At 41.3% G+C, this 21,067-nt stretch overlaps 1 protein-coding gene across 1 annotated transcript; it reads left to right on the top strand.

Moving 5' to 3' along the window:
• The first annotated feature begins 58 nt into the window (after positions 1-58).
• Positions 59-18,667, top strand: ppl (periplakin). Its single transcript, XM_034592326.1, has 22 exons — positions 59-331; positions 4,469-4,568; positions 5,453-5,607; positions 6,543-6,663; positions 7,262-7,387; positions 7,616-7,657; positions 8,463-8,624; positions 8,709-8,816; positions 9,425-9,520; positions 9,642-9,764; positions 9,870-10,016; positions 10,433-10,584; positions 10,696-10,793; positions 11,872-12,029; positions 12,128-12,306; positions 12,430-12,568; positions 13,300-13,493; positions 13,647-13,797; positions 13,915-13,998; positions 14,078-14,194; positions 15,399-15,491; positions 15,589-18,667. Exons 1-22 carry the CDS (start codon positions 288-290, stop codon positions 18,256-18,258), a joined length of 5,259 nt encoding a protein of 1,752 aa, XP_034448217.1. The 5' UTR covers positions 59-287; the 3' UTR covers positions 18,259-18,667.
• The last annotated feature ends 2,400 nt before the right edge of the window (positions 18,668-21,067 follow it).

Here is a 21,067-nt window from a genome sequence, read left to right on the forward strand (position 1 = left end):
CTGACAGGTCCACAGGTGGAGGGTGAAACTAAAAGTGAACGTGCACCTGCGCGCGCCTGTGTGTGTGTGTGTGTGTGCGTGCGTGCGTGTGTGTGTGTGTGTGTGCGAGTGTGTGTGTGTGTGTGTGTGTGTGGGAGGGGACTGTGACACTGAGACACTGTGGGTGTGTGGACACTTTGACACAGGACACACTCACACCGAGCGGAGGACACACGCACAGCCGAGCTTCGCCCCGTCCTGCTGGGATAGTCTTCGTGTCGGAAGCCGCTGACAGGTGACCTGTCACCATGTTTAAGAAGAAGAAGTCCGTCATAACGCAGCCGAAACCAACGTAAGTAGCCCATTTGATTTGACACCTGTCCTCTCTGTCCACCTGTGGGAACCGTGGAGCTGTCTCCAGCCCGACGGAGACGTTCTGCTTCACGTTCTCTCAATGCCAAACCCCGTTCAGAAATGTCCTGTGTAAAGCAACCTTTTCCTCCTGGTGAAGAAAACCACTTGTGAACTAAACCTCCAGCCTGTCTTCAGTTCACTTTTATCACTGGAGCGACAGCATTCCTCTAATGTACTCCTGGAAGTGTTGAAATCTAATGACAAAGAGGATTTTACCATAAGAAACGGATGCTAGGTGGAATACATTCTTGCCGAATTAAAGATTATTTGGTATTTATTTAAGAAAACATCAAGTTTGATATAAACCACGGTTTTTGTCAAACGCTGGGACAAAACCACTTGTTATTCAGGCTTCGTTAATGGAGTACGGTGTCGGTGCTGAACATGCAACCAGAGAGCTGGGCGTCTCCTTCAGAGGACTTACCTCATTTAACTAGTATAGGATGACTAGTTGCCGAGCCAGTCTCCTGCATGATTTAACAGAGATACAATGCATTCAGAGAAACCATCTGTATGCTCTGCCTGTAGGACAGAGAGTTGTTAATGGGATTGCATAATGTGGCTCCAACTGAGCTGAGGGTGTGGCTGATAGGCAGTGTAGTGAAGTTGTAGTAACTGGTTTGATAAGTATTAGTCCTGTCCTCCTGAGGAACTGCTTACAGCCTCTCCCACAGTAATGCTGCGCCAAGCCCTGTCCATATCACTAACACTCCTCACACTGCCTTTTGGACAGTTTCTGCCCTAGAAAAGAAAAATGATAAATATTTTAGAGCTGACGTTGCCTTATTAACTCATTGTCCCTGGAGCCTTTACGCATTTTCATTTCACCCAAATGTCTTGCCTCTACTCTGCTCTCTGTGTGGATGTCTTTAAAGGGTGATAATGCTCTCTGTCACTCAGCAGGGGCTAAGAGGGCCGGGGCCTCATGAATTACACCCTCCAGTGTCAAATAGCAAAAGATCAGCGAAGCTGTTTTTCAGATAATGATCCTCAAGTGTGAGGTGTGTTCCTCCCACTGTCACACCTGCCACACAGACTAAAGAAATACTCCCCCAGAGGACTCCTGTTTCTGTGCAGTGGCATCACAATTACTTAAAGTCACATAGCAGGACCAAAAAAATCCACTGATCGAGAAAAATAGAATTCATTATTGTTTGGTTCTTCTTATCAAATGACAGTGAGGATGCCATTGTGAAGATAAATGTAATCACTGCTGAACAACTCCCACATAACCCAGATAACTGACAGTAATGGAATCCTAACAATGCAGCTCCGCTCTCTTCAGTCTCTTCATGCTACTCCTCTTATTCAGGTTGTAGTTGGTATGTGTAGGGGGAAAAAGCTTTGATCTCAGGTTACTGTCAAGCTGTTAGTTTGAACCAGGCCAATGACAGCTCCAGGACGAAGCACGAGAGCCAAAGATGACTTTATCCCTAATCACCTTGGAGCAGGGGATTAGTTCCTGCCTTCACATTCCAAAAAATAATTGTTGATATGCTAGTTTAAGCCTGTCACAAAGATTTAATCTTCAAATGTCTGTCAGAGAAAGTGAATAAGACAGACAGACAGTGAGGAGGCACTGTATGTTTTGGGGTATTTTTCCTCTCCTTATCTAGACAGGGATGATTTCGGGACACAGAGTTGATGGCTGCGGAGACAGAGCAGAGCTCAGGGTTTGCTGTGACGCCCACAGACAGCAGCACCCCTCCACACCCACTATGACTTAGTGCTGGAGTCTTCTGGTTCTAATTTGACCCTCTCCCTGTGGAAACATGTGAGCTGTGTTTCTCAAGCTAGTGCTCCAGTGCCAGTTTCTTCTCAGAACCAACACAATCTTGGTCAAAACATTGAATTAGAGCCAGTGTGTCTCTGTGGAAACGATTGACAACAGTTTTGAGCACAGAATAGCATTGTTTTCAGACGCTTCACTTCTGTATTCTGGGAATCAAGACAAAATGCTGTTTCTTGTTATGTAATATATTCCCTTTGAACACACCTTTGAACACTCTCAGTCGGACCACTCGTTCTAAAGACTGGGCTGGGTTAGTTATCATCTGTTCTGAATTTGAAACCATGAATTTTCCTGCACATGTTCTGCAGAAACCAGTGCTGTTTATCGGTGAGTCCTGTACAGTAATCCAAAGACGTGTGGTTTAGGAGACTCGTTGTCTTTAAAGGAGTGGTGTGTTTACACAAGGACCTGTTGGTTTGAGGTTTTCAGTGAGAAAAGGGAACAGTGCGTGTTTGCTATCCCGAGTGTGTTCACTGAAACCTCCTCAAGGGTGTTTTTCATCTGGATGAGCCTCAATAGACAAACTCCCTGCCACTTGTGCAGAGTTCTGCAGGATATACTTGTTCAAACTTGTTTCATATCAAAAGCAGCAGAGGCTTCTGCAATTAAAGTCAGTGTGTGTGATGTGATAGGTGGTGGGTTTGAAGTGATGGACATGGACAGTCTCACACACACACACACACAGCTTGGATTGTTTTGTTGTAGTTTGTTTCTCGCTTACATTTACTGCTGTCACGTACTCTCTTAACAGCTGCTGTTACCTGATACTGTGGTTTGATGCTGATGCTTAAATTCATTTAGAGACTTAATTAAATTAGATAACAATAATTGCTTTTTCTTTCAACTAATCAAAGAGGTAGGGAGATACATTTCAGTACATGCACTGATCTGTTGGTTTTGTCCACCACAGACCACTGACAAGTGTCTTCCTCATCACACACGTTTGTTTTTGAGACATTATCAATATATCATTATCGGCCTCACAAGTATTGGTCTGAATTTACTCACAATGAGTCTCTTACATTTGTTAACCGAACAACAATATGCTATGACGTCATTTCAATTTCAAATGACATTACTGCATTTTCATGTTACTTATCATACATGCAGACAGTGTCTTTGAAAAGCTAAGATCAGCTGAGCTAATATATCATCCAGGCTCTGGTGTCAATCTGCTTCTGAGGTCAGAAGTGATGTCGCAGATGTTTCGATCCAGTTCCATGTTAGAACTATGAGCTGAGGCACTTGAACGTGCACTCAGACACACCCTGCATGTGGGTGATAGCTGTCACTCTGATTGGTCGGGGTGTGTCTGCTGCACGATATATCAGGAGAAAACCTGCTGGGCCAGTTTGCTTGACTTAAAGGAGTGATGTCAGCTGTGTGTGTTATAAAGCTACTTGTGTCTCCTCACTGTCTTTGCTGACCCCAAAGTTCATTTATCATGTACAACACAACAATTAGTGAGACAACTTTGCAAATTTGCAACTGATGGTTGTGTATTGACAGTATGTCGGCTCTTGTGTCTCATGTTTGATTCTCAGAAAAAAAGAAGTGAGTCATCTGCTTGGTATTTAGATCCTGGAGGAGATAAAGCGGTGAATAGAAGGAGTGCAACTGTGCCTCATCAAGTCATTAATGGCTATAAAAACATTATGACAGTTGATGTGCACAGTGACAATACATATCACAGAGATAGCTCAAAGTCATTTGGAACCAAATTAAAGCATATGGTTTGTTTCTGAAGCCTAATATGCTGTTGACTGTGTAGATTATTAAAGGTATTTGCTGCACTCCCGGTAAAGTCTTACGGTTGCTTCTCTCGTTGCATCTTGGCCACAACTTTAAAACTGTTTTATTCAACCAGAAGTCCAAAAACCCACTGATGTTTATTTTATATATGCGATATGACACAGAGAAAATCCACACCTCTGAGAAGCTCGATCCACTTCGTGTTCCATGTACTCATTTATTTTATTTATTATCAACGAATCCTCCTTTGAACAACTTATCAGTTAAATGTAATTGTTTTAACGATAGTGTTTTGGTGCCAGTGTGTGTTTTAGAGAACATACTCATAATGCATATCCACTTAGGCCTTCAAGCTACAAAGAATATTTGACTGGAAAGTTTCCATAGACTTTCTGATTGGTAAACACAGTAAGTGTCACTGTGCTGCAAAAAGCTGCAGTATCCGTGTCTCTTGTGGAAACTTTAGGTGGGAAACAGTGACAACTTGTGGTTGTAACACGCAGCGTCTCACTTCCTGTGATTGTCTTTCAGGGCTCCCTCCACAGAGCTGAGTGCCCTGATCGAGAAGCTGCAGAGGAATGCAGATAAAGTGGAGAAGAACATCTATGATGTGGAGCAGAACCTCAACAAGGTACAGTCTAATTACAGTGTCTCCAAACAGCCTCCAACATCTTTTCATACACACAATTTTATATATGTAATCAGATACAAATAAAAAAAGTGATTTGACAAAATAAAACTTTGTTTTTATTTACTGATCAAGTGTAACATTTTTTTTAGATTTAGACCAATCAGAGGTTAAACGAAGTCACAGCTTCAGCTGTGTTATATAATATACATTTATATCTTAATTACGTAATCTTAATTAAGTAAAGCCTCAAAGCAGGCTGGAAGCTTTTAACTGGAGCAAACACCCAGTTGTATTCATCCTCAACCTCCTCCCATGATTCCAATCAGCCACATGAGTCCTGGACTCACAGGCCACAGTTTTATTAAATTGGTGTCATGGTATTTTATTTCATGTTCACAGTCAGGATTCATATCTAGTCATTTAAACAACACTGCAGTTGTTGTTCAGGTGGAAAAATGTAATTAGCCTCAGTTTCATTTTTAAAGGCTTGTGTTTCACTTCCTATATTTATTCAAACGTTTTGAAAGTCAAGTTGAAAGAATATCTACATATTAAAAAAGGTGAAAATTTAAGCAGCAACAACTAGAAAGGCCCAACAGTCCCCTTATGGAAGCACAGGGTTCAGTAAATGGCCACAACTAAATCTACACCCTCAGTTTGTATTGCAGGTTTTCTGTCTGTTGTCATTATTACTCTAGTGACACAGTTTTATGAGGGTTAAAAGAGCAACTTAACTCTGTGGCAATTTCAGACTAAGATCTTAACTCATCTCCTGTGTTTATTCTGCTGCGGCTCGTGTTTGCTTTGACATGAAATTGTAGCCAGCAGCGTTTCTCTGACCGCACCTGACTGACTCTGTTACATCCTCTGTGCTTCTGCTGCAGGATGTGAGTAAGATCAATGAGGGGAAGCAACCGCTCTATCAGGATGACACCAACAAGAGAATCCTCAACTCTCTGGAGCTGCTCATTGGCTTGGACGAGGACGCCGTGAACGCCAAACGTCTCCAGCATCCACAGGCTGAGATGATAGAGCAGGAGTAAGTAGTACTCAGCTGCCCAATTTTCTGAATGACACCACCATGCTTTGTATGCAGTCTCTTTTTATTCCCTCACCTGACTTCCTAAATCCTCTGTGGCAGAAAACCTTTCACACATTGAAAATAAAATAAATTTCTATTCAAAAGAAATATGACAGTAATGATATATAGCTTACTAATACACAAAATATGTAACCTGTGTTTAGAATGAAAGGAGAAATTAAGCATTATCACCAAAGAAAACATGAATGGTCAGTTAATGAATTAGTCTTACCTCAACTTAAAACTTTACCATAGTGGTGCACTACAGCCCCTTGTATCTTGTCTGAGTGTGACAACATCAAACACTTCCTGATCAAGAGTGAGGACATTTTCCCTAAGGCACTATCTGTTTAGGCAGGCAGGTAAAAAAAATCCCCCTTTTTCTCAGATGAAAAAGAAAATAAAGAAGAAAAGGATTTACATGTTTTTCACCCACTGTTTTCTAGCATTTAATTTGAAAAACCGATGTTCCATTGACGGCACCAGTCTCGTTTAACAGCAGTAGAAATAATGTCAAACAATAGATGTGAATGAAAAGTGACTGTAAATTATCATATACAGCAAATGCCAGTGTTCAAATCATGAGTCTTAACTAATGGCTGTGGTGTGACTTGCACAAACATGTAAAGGCTTGGTAAGAAAAAACATTGAGGGGGTGAAAGTACTTCTAACCGCCTACAGCATGCACAGTGCTGCTGATCAATGTTAGAGAATCACACAGAGAGAGACTTTTTTTCTCTTCCTGTCACTTGTTATTTTAACACAACCTTATATTCTATTATAAAATCTCTGGTTAAAAATATGTGCATAATTTGTATACACAGCTTGTTTAAATATAATACTGAATTTAATGAACATTAGGTATTGATTGTGATTAATGTGTATTTATTCAGCATGAGGCAACTGCGGGAGAGGGTGATGAAGCTGAGAGAGGACCATGACCGTATCTACCACCTGGTTCGCACTGAGGGGATGCCCAGCATCAACTGGGGCAACATGATGGATGAGAAAATGGTAGGAAACCTACATGTCCCTTCACTCACTGTACTTGCCACTGTGGCACCGTCATTAACCTCTGGGATCCTCCATAATCCAGCCAGAGCACTTTCCACATGATGGTGATGGGGTGGTTCTTGACTGATATGGGTAAAGCAAATAAAACAATAGATCTTGATTAACAGTATCTGGTTAACTCACTTTCCTGATGTTAATATATTTTCATTGAAAGTATTAAGCACACACACTTACAGTATTGTACAACAGTTAAGATTAACTTGGATCCATAGTAAATAAAAAAAAACTGATCACGTACAAAATCAATGCCACTGACAAGCAGTAATTCTGCAAAAGAAACCAGATGACAAACTAGTGTAATATATGTTTTAGAGTAGGACAATTATTCTAAATGATATAAGATGAAATACACAAATTCAGCACCAGTTCAGTGCAACACTAAAATTTATATTTGATTGTCCCTCTGTTTATATTTATTGAAATGTAATATACATGGTTTAAAGGTAATTTTAATAGCTGCCAGACCAAGTAAAGTCCAAACTGTTTCACACTGTTAAGTGGAGGGGACTGAAATGTGTTGTTTTGTCTCCCTGCCCAGGACAACCTGAAAAACAAGGGCTTTGGACAGGACCTGCCATCTGTGGAGAACGAGGTGGAGGAACACAACATCTTCCACAGTGAGGTGGAGGCTCTGGCTCCTCACCTCTCCACCAGCGGTAACAAGGTACAAACAGCAAACCACAAGGAATGAATGACATCAGGATTTATCAGTGATCATAGCAGTAGTGAAACTGTGTTAACTGATGGTACATTTTATGTTGTCACTAATAAGACTCACAATGACAACATTCTGTCACATCAGCTAAATAGCATCAGTTGAACGTGTTAAACAACCACAAAACTGAACTTCTTAAACGATTGTCTTTAATCTCTGTGTCTGTTGTTTCTTCAGGAATACATCAGTGGCCTCCAGACGAAGTACAGCAAACTGCTGGTAATGAACACACATCACATGAGCTATACTGTTGCACTGGGCAACATGTTCTCTCATCACCATCAACACAAACACACATACTGTTGTTTATTTAGATCCAGTCCTGCATACACTGTCTGGCTGCCAAATGTGGATTATTGTTAGTATTCATGAGCTCTGTGGATTTGCATTCACAGAAACCAGTGATCTTGGAACTGAGAGCCACAGACAGACAGACATGTTGTTTGTTTTGGTCTTTTCATTGGATTTGTTGACAAAAAGAAAACTAGAGGGCGCTCTGAGAGGGCATACCTCCACCAAGGCTAATGCCCTACCTCGCCATGACAAAGCAGTGTTTCCCATGAATTATCTAGACTGATTTGTCCTGCCGCAGTTCCATAATTAGCCAAAACCTTTTTTTTACAGTATTGGCCGTTAGGTTTATTGTTCAGGTACAGTGCTGCTGGATTGTCACTGCTTCTTTGTTAATTGCTACTTTGTAGCTGCTTCCAGCTGAGAACCCTATTTAAACATCACAAATGTTACTACATTTTAAAACCTTTTTAGCACATTTTACTTCAAAAGCATTTTAAAAATGTAATGTACACTGCTTCAGCATTGCATGGGGAAAATAATGAAGCTGAACTTCCTGTCGTAATGTCAAAAATAACACTGTGGCTGATGGATCTGTGAAGGGATAACTCAGGCAACATTCACTCTACTATTTTTTTTTTGTTTTAAAATGCATCAGAGTTTTCAAGTGCCTGAAGGTTTGGAAACAAGGTGTAACTGTTAATGACATCTAATCTCTTTCTCCCTTGTTTAGGCCAGTTCCAGCGCTCGTCAGCGCAACCTGCTGAGTCTGCGGGACTACATGCAGCGCTGCACCAATGAGCTCTACTGGATGGACCAACAGGCGGATGAGAGGATCAACTACGACTGGAGCGACGCCAACCTCGACTACCCCGCCCGCCAGAGGCAGTATGAGGTAGGGGCGATCACACAGCACATAAAAACAAGCTGCATTTAGATAACATGGAAAAACTTAGCATGTTTATTTAACTTTTAACAGAACTTCATCAGCAAATGTCTGGAGTCCAAGGAGGCCACCGTTACCAAGCTGAATGATGATGGAGAGAAGCTGATGGCCGCGGATCATCCAGGGAAAAATGTCATTGAGGTACAGACTCATTTGTCGTTTGACTCTTTCCTTGCTGCATGTACAGAAATATCTGGCTCACCATAACAATACCAGTTCCTGTGGGATTTCCCAAGGATCCAGCCAAGTTAGATTCAGTTTTCTCCAGCTCCAGACGATTTCTAAAATTAGTACCTGATGATGGATAGATTCATTAAGAGTATTTGGCAATTGAAACGTAACATTTGAAGTATGCCAACATTTTTGGGGGAATTTAAGGCCAATCTGAGTCCCATCCAGAGTTTCCTTAAGTTTGTCTCATCTTTCTCTCTCTCCTCTTCCCTTTTTCCGGCTGATCTTCCATTATGTCCCCTCTCTGACTATGGAGGTGAACAAACACAGAGCACCTGTGTGTATGTGATTTGTGGGAAGTGAGTCTCTCCTGATGTGAGATTGTGTGAATAAGCTTCAGTAGTACTTAGTGAAAGGGAAGAGAGCGGAAATAAGTGCTAAACTAACCCAGTTTAGAATTGTAATAGAGTTACAAAATCTATTTGTCACTGCAGCACTATGGTCCGCTTGTGTTATTCTGAATGTGCCTTACTTGTAAAGTGGCTTCACTTCCTGTTTCGCACACACACTGTTGACAGGCTCATACGGAGGCGGTCCATGCTGACTGGAAGGAGTACCTGAACCTGCTCATCTGTGAGGAAAACCACCTGAAACACATGGACGAGTACCACAAGGTTAGACACATGTACACATGTACACATGTACACATGCACACAAGGACACACGACACAAATACACACACACTCACTGATGAGCTTTTCCCTGTTAAATGTGTGTGTGTGTGTGTTGGTCTAGTTCCAGAAGGAGTCTCGTGACACTCAGGACCTGCTGAAGCGGCTGGATACAGAGGTTAACCAGAAGTACAACCCAGAGTTCAAAGATGTGTATCAGATGGAAGGTCTCATCAGGGAGCTGGATGTGAGCATTTATTTATCTCAACATGGATTAGATGGGTGACAACCAAGTGGCATTGAATCCTTTTACAACAGAGGAAATATGCTGTGTGTGTGTGTGTGTATGTAGGACCAATCCAAGGCCATGGACCACTTTGATGAGCGGGTCAAGGCTCTTCAGAAGCGCAGCCAGCAGGTGTTACCTCTGAAGTACCGCAGAGAAACACCCCAGAAGCTGCTGCCCGTTGAAGCTCTGTGTGAGTTTGACACAGATGAGGTACGTCATGTGTTTTTGGAGTACAAACATCTTCGGATTGTCGCTGCCATTACTAAATAAATGTTATTTTTGAAGTTGTTTTATATGGAAAAGGAACATTACACTCCTCACCAATTAAACGTTACACACAATGTTAATAAGAACAGGGGCCAGCTTACAGAAAGGGTTACACATACGCAAATACTGATATATGCATACATTGAATGGATAATCTCTTGAAATGATCTGGTGGGCTGTATGTGACTTATACAAAATTGACAAGTTACAACAGACAGTTTAAAGAAGACACAAACAATAAATATTACAATAAATAATATAAAAATAAAAATGTTTTCTAGTTATGGCACTTATTAAGTATTGCACAAAAGATGAATTGGTATAGAAAGTTAACAGATTGTGATGTTGGACATATGTAGGGGCAGATTTTGCGTGGGGAGAGGTACACTCTGCTCCGGAACAATGGGGCCAAATGGGATGTGAAGGACGCAGCCGGACGTAAACTCACCGCACCAGCCGTCTGCTTCATGACCCCCCCCACTGACCCTGAGGCTGTGGCCATCACTGACAAGTGAGTGTGCACAAATCCACACGTGTGTGTACAAAGACATGTACTGGATGAACTCCAACATGGTATTCTAGTTGTAGGCTGTAACTGTGTGTTATGTTGTTGTGATTGCAGTCTGGCCAGCCAACAAAAGGCTGTCAAACAGAAGATGGCAGGCAGCAAGTCAACTCTGCTGAAACGCTACGATGTGCTGAAGAAGGACAGTGGGACTGGTACAGAACACATCACAACTTTTAGAAAACTTAATTTAGGTGTTGCTTACAGAAAACTAGGTGATATTTTAGAATATAACAGAGGAGGCAACTAGTGTGATTTCAGAGCTCACTTTTGTCAGGGCAGGATTGGCTATGAGGGCCCCAGCACTCCAAAAGCCCTGGTGACAATGTGTCACTTGATTTATGGCTGCTTCATTTGCTGCTAATTTCCTAAGGAAATGATAAGAACCTTAAGGTGGGTCCTCACTACATAACTCCAGGTCCTGTCTCCAGGCCTGTTATCATTTTAACCGATATATGCCTTAATAAATGATTGTTTATTCACATTACAATATGTTATTTTTATTATAATAATAATAACAATGGGGGACACTCACTTATAGATAATGTTTCATTATGAAAGCTAAATTATCACAAGCTAACAAGGGTGATGAGTATCTGCAGTAGGTAGTTAATGTTTTTATAATGTGATGTCTTATAATTCAGTAAGGTCAGTCGTTTTAACCAAGAGAGATGCAAAACGAAAACCATTCGATATATTAGTCACAGTTACAGCAGTTTACCTGCTAAGAAGATCAAAGTCCAGTGGATGAAGAAACAGGAGTAGTGAGATGGTCACACAGGATTTTAACTGTAAAATGATTAGTCAAACTAACAGTTGTAAACATCCATCACAGTTTACAGAAAGTTTACCTTTCAGTATTACATGTATGTTGTACAATGTTATCACAACCAAAAATGATTAGTTGGCAAAACTATGAAAATATGAAAAGTACTAAACTGGAACCATCCTTTAAATTATTAACAAATGATGCACTGCCTTTTGCTATAATAGGTGTTTACAGTATCTACATAAACGTACAGTGTTGTTATTCAGCTGTGAAAGGATTGCTTGAACTCTGGTGTAATTTGGCATGAAACAAAACCACAGTATTCAACAAATATTTCAGATGAAATTATTTGTTGTTGTCCTGTTGAACATGTTTCGTTACCTCATCCTGTGCCACTGAAGTGAGCAGATCAATCCAAAGTACACAGTTCATCATGCTGTGTGTGTGATTGTATGTGACCACAGACAAGGAGGAGCAGCAGTGCCGCCAGCTGATGGCCAGTCTAGACAAGGTTGTCAGTGACCTGGACAAACAGGAGAAGGCCATTCATGCACGAGTGCGCCCTCCGTTGGAGCAGAACAGGCCACTGCAGGACAGCGCTGACCGCTTGCAGGACATGAGGGTATGAGATTCAGTTGCAGTGATTCTGTTTGATTGCTCGTCTCACAATTCAGCCCAAAAAACGGAGGTACAGTGTTAATGTGATAATTTACGTTTCAGGACATTGCTGCAGCTGTCAGTAAGATTGAACCAGAGAAATCCTCTAAAGCACAGGAGGCAAAAAGCTTCTTGGTCGCCAACCCGAATTGTAACAGTTCTCCTCAGCTTCACAGCAAGGTGGATGAGGCCAACAACAAATACGCCAAGATCGAAGAGCTTCTTCAGTGCTCTCAGGAGAAGTAAGGGATTGATATGCATCTCAGGATTTCATAGTTTTTGGTTGTAGTGGAGCTGTATTCCTCAGGTTTTTCTGTTTCTGAATAGTTTTTACATCTAATAACTGCACTTAAACTTTGTTTTAGACTGAAGAATTCCAACCAGCTGGAGACGTCCCTTCAGAATGGAAAGACGTTTCTTTCTACCTACGAGAATAAGCTGGCCAGGGAGGAGGTTGCTCCAGCTGACCTCTCCTCACTGGACAAAACACAGCGGGAGCTTGCAGTAAGTTCTTATATTCATTGGCACACATTGGAATGATGCACTACACTAACTGACACCAGGACATGCAACTAATTTGGACAATAAAGTTTTTGACCAGTTGAAGTTCTATGGAGCAGCGTTGTAATCAGCAGGTCCCCATTTTACGCGATTGAAATATTAAAATGAACAACATTTGGTGGTGCTGCATCGAGAAACAAAGAAGACAGCCAGCTTGCAAACCAGAACAACAATCAGCTTTATAGATGTTGTATGTAGCAGAAAATGCATCTAACACGTTAATTTGGTGGAAGGAATATACATATGATATAATATATATAGTGTGCAACTATGTAATACACTCAGTATCACACAATGGACAGAGTAAATGATCATATAAACTCATGGCTCTGAAGTAGCAGAGGGTGAGGGCACCAATTTTCTTGGAAGAAACTCAGAGATCCAGAAACAAGGAAGGCAAGGAAGGAAGGGAGGGAGGGAAGAAAGGAAGGAAGGGAACATTTATTGGCTCATAAAACTCAGGCCAAGAAACTGATGGAGGGTCATCAACAAGTTTGTCACTAACAAGTGAAAAGATGGTGACTTTATTAGCAAATATGCAGTGAATTAATTGCACAAATGGAAGTGTTAGAATTAAGAAATCCTCCACAAGCTTATTCTATCATTGAATTCTCTGAATTTGAACAGAACACATTATGGTATCCAATTAAATTTGTCTAATTCGCTACCCTTAGGATATTGGCTCTGACCTGAGGTCCAAGAGGTCAGTGGTCTCTGACACAGAGCAGAACCTGCGCTTGGCCAAAGGCAGCTGTGACAACATGGCTACCAAATTCCAAGAGCACTGCCCCGACATTGAGAGGCAGGAAGGTGATGTCCAGAAGCTCAACAAGCGCTTCAACAACCTCAACAGGCAGATCGACACCAGGTGAGAGGGTCAGGGCAAAGCGGGAACATTATCTGAGAGTTGTACATCTGTAGTTATTGGAAAAAAGTAACTGAACATTTCACTACAAACACACGTACCACATAGACTTAAACATAAGATCTGCATGTTGATCCGTTTTGCTGTGTGTTGCAGGTCTCAAAGCTTGCAGAGATCCAAGATGGCGTACAACAATTATCGCAATGATTATGACAATCTGAACAGTTGGCTGTCTCGTGTCCCAAACTACGAGGCTAAAGAAAGTGATGACACCAGACAATTGGAGACCAAACTGAAGAATCAGAGGGTGAGAGTGTAAAAGCAACAGGGCAATACATGCTCTGCAGAGTTTCGTGGTGTAGCAGATTGCTCTACCAATTGGTCTGTAGAAAAATGCTTATAACAACTTTTCCATTTTCTACAGAACTTGCTCTCTGATATTGCAAGAAAGGAGTCTGACTTGAACAACATCTCCAAAAATGCCCAACTTTACCAACAAGCTGTCAAAGTAAGATATTTTATATCGATTTTTTGCCACCCAATCCTGACTTTTAATGTGCACATATAATGGTATATCTTTTTTGTAGGACTACGAGATCGAAACAGAGAAGTTCAGATCTATTCTTGATCTGGAGGATGGACTTGTGCCTCAGACATACAAGAGGAGCAGATTGGAATCACCTGCAAATACAGTCAAGGCAGAGGTGAGGCACAACTATCAAGCTTTAATGACCTTTTCATCGATGTCAGCCAGCAGCAGCTGTGGCTCAGCTCTCAGGAGGTAGAGCGGGTCGTCCACTAATGAGAAATTTAAAGGTTTGATCCCTGGCTCCTTCAGTCCACATGCCAAAGTGTCCTTGGGCAAGACTCTGAACCCTAAATTGCTCCTAACGGCTGTGCCAGCAATGTGTGAATGGTGTGTGCTAGAAAAAGTGCTGCATAGAGGAGTGCTGTTTGAATGTGTGTGAATGTGAAAAGCGCCACTTAAAAGCAGTCCAATTACCATTTACCATGTCATAAATAATGACAAATATAAAGCATTAGAGGCTGAGATATCCTAACCCCACAGAACCCCTGGATCCTACATTCCCCATAATACAAAGACACCTCCAGTTTATAACACAGCCTTCTTTTAAAGATTTAGTCTTCAACCCAAATTTTAAAAAAAAAGTTTAGTAATACTCCTCATGATGTGAAAACATTGTATGATAAACATTACATTACATGTGTTTGGCGGACACTTTTATCCAAAGCGACTTACAATTAGTGTATTCCACATCTATAAGGGGCCATTTAGGGGTTCAGTATCTTGCCCAAGGACACTTCCACATGCAGATGGGGAAGACTGAGGATTGAACCGCTCACCTTCTCGTTGGAGGACAACCACTCTACCCCCTCAGTCACACCCGCGCGAGATTGCGACGTCATATATCTTTCAAAAAAGAATCATCCACCCAGGATACAAAGCAGTTAGTAGCACTCTGGGCTGTTTTTCAGTCATCCAATATCAGATATTTTCCCTATTTTTATAATTTTAAAAACTACTAACAAAACAAAGAAGGGAAAATTTATTTTTGGTCAACTTGCTTGTTAAAACTAATTCTTTCTAACACAGCAGTCCTGCAATAAATCCTGCTTTCTTAAGGTTATAATGTTCTGTTTTTGTTAAATTGTTCAGGGATGTGTAGACTCAACTTTATGGACACATCTGTGAAGATTCTCAGTCATCTGGTTATTAGTAGTTTCAGTTCTTTACTTGAGCAGCTTAATAGACAATTTGGAGGCTGCAGTTTGTTTGTGGTGCTGTTGAATAATATTGAAAGTTAAAAATGCGTATAAACCAATGTAGGAACTTTGGCAGGATTTACTTTATGTGCTATTCATAATATGTTATTTCAATGTTTGCAGGAAGCTGCAATTGAATCTAAGTTTACTGAGGTAAATGCTGTGAACAGTCAAAGGTTGCAGAATCTGGAGTTTGCAGACAGTCTTCTCAAACAGGTGAAACATTTACTCATAATAATATTAACAACAATAACAGCAACATCAGAAGCAATGATAAATTAAAATAATAATATTAATAATTGTCCCTCTATAGCAACCTGAGATTCACATGGTCCAGTCGACAAATGTCAAGTCAGTTCATGCTGCCCAAGGAGAGGAGCCTTGGAGAATCAAGAAGCAGCTGGATGATGAGGTCCAGAGGAGAGAGCAGCTAGAAAAAGAAATTGAGATCATGCAGACTGACATCTATGTCCTTGAAGGACAGAGGCCCCAGGATACAATTGTCAAAAAGGAGCTAATTAAAAAGGTTCCTGACCCCCAGCTGGATGAGGAGATTCATAAAGTCCAGCAGAAACTCTCAGAAGAACGCCGCACTACTCATGTCTTTGAGAATGACCTTGAAGTGCTGAAGTTAAAGCTGCGTGGCTTTGAGACAGAGGTAAAAGAAGGGGCACAGCAATACACTGTGAAAGAGGTCCTGCGAATAGAAAGAGACCGGGGTCAGGAGGAGGAGGTGCGCAAGCTTCGGGAGGACCTGGATGAGTTAAGAAGGCAGAAGTTGCTCAAAGACAATGATCTGATATCGTTTCAAAAGCAGGTGACACTTCTGGCTGAGGAGAAGAGCAGGGAACAAGAGGTAATAATTGAAGAAGAGGTGATCAAAGTTCAGAATGACCCCCAACTTGAAACAGAATATCGATTTCTCCTTGACCGGAGGCAGAAGGAAACAGATGGCAGGACACAGCTGGAGGATGAACTGAAATTTCTTCAGGAGAAGCTACGAAGGCTGGAGAAGGAGAAGGCAATGGCAGAGGAGAAGATTTCCATCAAGGAGGTGGTGAAAGTAGAGAAAGATGTTACCTTTGAAAGGGAGGTTGAAAACATCAGGAGACAGTATGAAGATGAGAAGACCAAAAGAAGATCATCACAGCGGGAAAAGGCTGACATGCAGAGGAAAATTACCAGTCTAGAGGAGGAAAAGTCTAAGGTTGTTATTCAGGAGAAAGTGCGGGAGATTGTCCGTCCTGACCCCAAGGCTGAGAATGAGGTGGCCAATCTCCGGCTTGAACTTGTGGAGCATCAGAGACGCTATAAAGATGCAGAGCTCCATCTTAGATCCCTGCAGGATGAGCTGAACATGCTGAGGAACAGAGGGCCTCAAGTGGAAATCAAAGAGCTCATCAAAGAAGTCATCAAATATAAGACAGATCCACAGACTGAAAGAGAACTGGAGAGACTTCGCAATGAAATTGTTGATAAAACCCACGAGACTGAGAAATCTGAGATGGAAATCCGCCAGCTGAACGATGAAATTCAAAGATGGAAGAACACCAAACCCCAAGTACAGACAAGGGAGGTGGTAAATGAAGTGCTGCAGTACAGAGAAGATCCCAAGACCAAGGAGGAGATTGAGACTCTTAAAAGGAAGCTGGCTGATGAACAGAAGAAACGCCTCGACCTTGAGGCAGAACGATCAAACCAAGAAGATAAGATTAGACTGAGGAAAATAGATCTTTCTCAGGTTCGCGAGAAGATTGTTCAGCATGAAGTGGTCAAGATGGAAGAAGACCCTCTCCTCAGATCAGAGTGCGACACCTTCTCACACAACATCAACAATGAACAGAGACAAAAGGAGAGCCTGAAAACGGAGCTCTACCAGCTGCAGAGAAAGAAGACTGACCTGGATCTGCAATTGGAGGAACTAGAGCGTGAGCGCAAGGCGAGGCGTGATGCAGAATTGGAGATTCAGAGGCTTCGGATCAGACTTAATGAACTGGAGCTCCGCGACAAGGAGAACCGTGAGAAGGTGACGGTCAAACAGAAGGTAGTCCTGCAGCAGGATCCCCAGCAGGAAAAGGAGCACTCCATCCTCAGACTACAGCTTGATGAAGAGAAGCACAAACGCACCCTGCTTGAGAAAGAGTTAAATGCCCTCATCCAGCAGCAAATCACCCTGGAGAAGATTGACGTGAAGGAAAGAGTTGTCCGCACCGAGAAAGTCCAAGTTGAAAGGGACCCAGAAGCTGAGATTGAGATTGAAAACCTGAAGAGGACTCTGGAAGAAGAGAAAAGGAGAAGACGAGAACTCGACCAGGAGATGTCCACTCTCACTTCCAGACTCTCAGATATGGAGTTCTCTAACACCAAGTCTACTAAAGAACTGGACTACATCCGTGATGAAAGTAACCGTGTGCAGCAAGAAAACCAAAGGCTGCAGAATGAGATACGCAAGGTCCGGTCTGAGATTGAGATTACCAGTAAAGAGACTCGACTTATTACTGAGTCTGCACCAAGGGAAGACGGAAAGAACCTGGAGTTGAGGCTTGATTCACTGCAGAGAGAACTCACAGAACTCAGGGGCGTAACCACCATAAAGGATGACGAAATCGAAAGGCTACAAAAGAACCTGGCAGCAGTGAGAATGAAGAGGGAGCAGAGGGAGAGCCATCTCCGCAGGTCTATTGTCATCATTGATCCAGATTCAGGAAAAGAGATGAGACCAGAGGAGGCCTTCAAGCTAGGCCTGATCGACTGGAAGATGTTTGTCAACCTGCAGAGCCAGGAGTGTGACTGGGAGGAGATCTCAGTCAAAGGTCCTAAGGGGGAATCCTCAGTTCTTCACGACAGAAAATCTGGGCAAAAGTTCTCCATCGAAGATGCGTTGCGTCTTGGGCACATCACAAATCAACAAGTTCAGCAGTACATAAATAAAGAAATCTCTATCCAGGAGTTTGGTGTAATGGTGTCGGGCAAGACCAAGTAATTGGCAAAATTCTAAGAGCTTTGATCTGTTTTGTCTCTGTTGTTAAGAAGTCTCTGCTTTTTATTGTACTTCTACTTTATTATTATGGTGAGCTGGCATTATTTTCTTCTTTATCCATGATTCTTCATTGCACTATGTATTTATTTGCTTATGCATATTCAGTTTTGTGGTACTGGCATCAATATATGGATTGATATTAATATTGTTACAGCTAAATAAATGACACTGTGGTAGGAAAAGCTCAGCAGCGCTTTTATTTCTCAGACTGGGTACGAGGGTCAACAACATAACTTTGATTTGATATTGTCGTTAAAATTCTCAAGGATACTAAATGTTTCATTTATTGTGGGGTCTTCCCCAGTTTGTCTGATGTGATCTCTGCAAGCTTCAATAAAATTTGAATCAAACTAATGAAATGTATACTGTAATAATTCAAATTTTTCGTCAACAATAGCACAGTACATACATTTCCATAGAACTACATTCCTTTTTCTTTTCTAGCTATATATGCTATATATTTATAGTAGTTGTACACATTATATTTATATAATATGCAAGAAAACCCACAAGGTCTGCATAAAATAGTAAATTGTCTACTGTATAATAGCATAGGTAAATATACAGGTGCAGTATTTACTCTATAGTAAATACTCTTAAAGGTTATATGTACAGCAGCCAACAACTATTTTCAATATGAAGATATAGTGGAGTAATGGCCTGCTGGCCAGAGAATGAAGTCACACTCCCTTCACATGTTCATCTTAGTGCATGTGTGTGCATGTTAGTGCACGTGAGTCCCTCCCTGTGAAACTGTTTACCCTCCACCTAAGTCTACAAAGCAAGATGGCTACAGCTCCAATGAGCAGTGATGTTAACATGACATCTAGGTCGACACAAAAATGTCCTAGCTTTGACACATTTTAGAGCACACACACTCTGCAACAACATCAGTGGGATCCTGCCACTGATGTCCATAATCTCTATTATCCACATTTTACTTAAGCAGATGGGGAAGACTGAGGATTGAAGCCCAGTTCCAATTTCATCTAGAAAATCTTCCCTAGAAATTGTTACACCACTCGCTACGTCATCAGCAGCCAAGTAATGTTATTACAGTGACAAACAATATCAACTAACGTTATTATATTAACAACCGTTATCAACCAAACATGACAATAGTGACACGTCTGACAACTGCAGGACAGACGTTACAGATTGATCTGTTGATCAATACACAGTTAGTCAGTGTGTTAGACTGGTTATTTCAATGTAACGTTAATCCTGTCCATAGAAGCTTCTGCCCCGCACTGAAAATGTTTTAACATGAGCGGGAAAGTTTCAAAATCTGAGGCTTGACTATTTATCAAACTTCATATACGCTACATGGGAGTAACGAAGTACTGTCACTCACATTTACGTGCTTGTTTTGGCCAAGTGAATTGAGTTTTTTCTGAAATTCTTGTCACAGTGATTCAATTACATTTTCATTTGCTACTGGACTAAAAAAATGTTCATGGTTATTTTGCAAGATTTCATACTAACATTTATAGGCATTTTACCTACAGCGGTCGCCATGTTGATTCGCTTCGTCCAATTGTAAAGCATTCAGTAATTTCCGTCTACCCCTTCTTTTTTGGGGGGTCCTGAATACACTATGGTTGAAGGGGTATTTGAATGACTGGATAGCCATCAGCCCTACATCACATAGAGGAATCGGACAACACTACCCCTTCACAGCCACGAGAGAGACCCCCCAAGTAGTAACAGCTGGCATCAAGGGCCACACATCCAGGAAGCTATAAGGCCCTTGTAGGGAAAGTGGCAGCCCTGTCTATAAAACTATACAGTTCAGGCTAACTCCATCAGCTACTACAGCAGTGAAATGTTACTTAAACGCTGCAGTATTAATTATCTACTAATGTCATATTGAATATTCAGTCTTAAGGAATCAAACCAGTATTTTTACTTTAATATTCCAAACTTCACTTTTTCTACCAAAATGTATGTTCTTATGCTCAAATATGATTTTTCATACAGGACTTCAGTGTATTTTTACATATCATGAAGTGGATATTCTCACATAGCTTAAGTAAAGGATCTGAATACGTTGTCCACCACAACCAAAAAACATGCATTTCAGTGTTATACCAATTGGGAAGGAACCGACAGCAGTCTGCATCATGACGTGATGCGCTTTATCCTCATGAGATACAGACTCTCGATGTTCACCTTATCGCAACACCAGAGACAGGATCCCATCTCCTAACATAAACAAATCCAATCTAAAGTTCTACTGCTAAGGCTTTCAGACTTCTCAGGTCAACCATCTGTGAAACATAGGTCAAGTCAGATATAATATAAGTCATACATCATTTTAGGTTAGGCATTAGAGTGTGTACAAGTCACAAATTCCCTGATAACACCCAATCATGCTTCGACAGCCGGGCTCCATCACTGGTAAGGTGAGATTCGTATTAATTGGATGATTTATTGAAATGAAACCACATAAGAAGTTCAGAGAGAAAACTTTGACAGATGTGTTAAGAAGTCATAGATTTATAAAACATCACACGCCATTAAATGATTTAACCATTAAAGATGTGAAGTATCTTAAAAGCTTTTCATGAAATATTATTTCATGTAATAAAAGCCATTATGTAGTTTCTTCAACTTCAAAGTAGAGATGAAAGTATATGTTCCTCTAAAATGTGGTGGAGTGGAAGGAAGAAGAACTGCTTCTTTTGATGACAGCCAGTGTAAATATTATGCAGAAAGCAGTTTCAAAGCTGAGAGTTACACTTTTATTGCA

This window comes from Hippoglossus hippoglossus, chromosome 8 (genome assembly GCF_009819705.1).
Source record: "Hippoglossus hippoglossus isolate fHipHip1 chromosome 8, fHipHip1.pri, whole genome shotgun sequence".
In the NCBI taxonomy this organism is placed as follows: domain Eukaryota; kingdom Metazoa; phylum Chordata; class Actinopteri; order Pleuronectiformes; family Pleuronectidae; genus Hippoglossus; species Hippoglossus hippoglossus.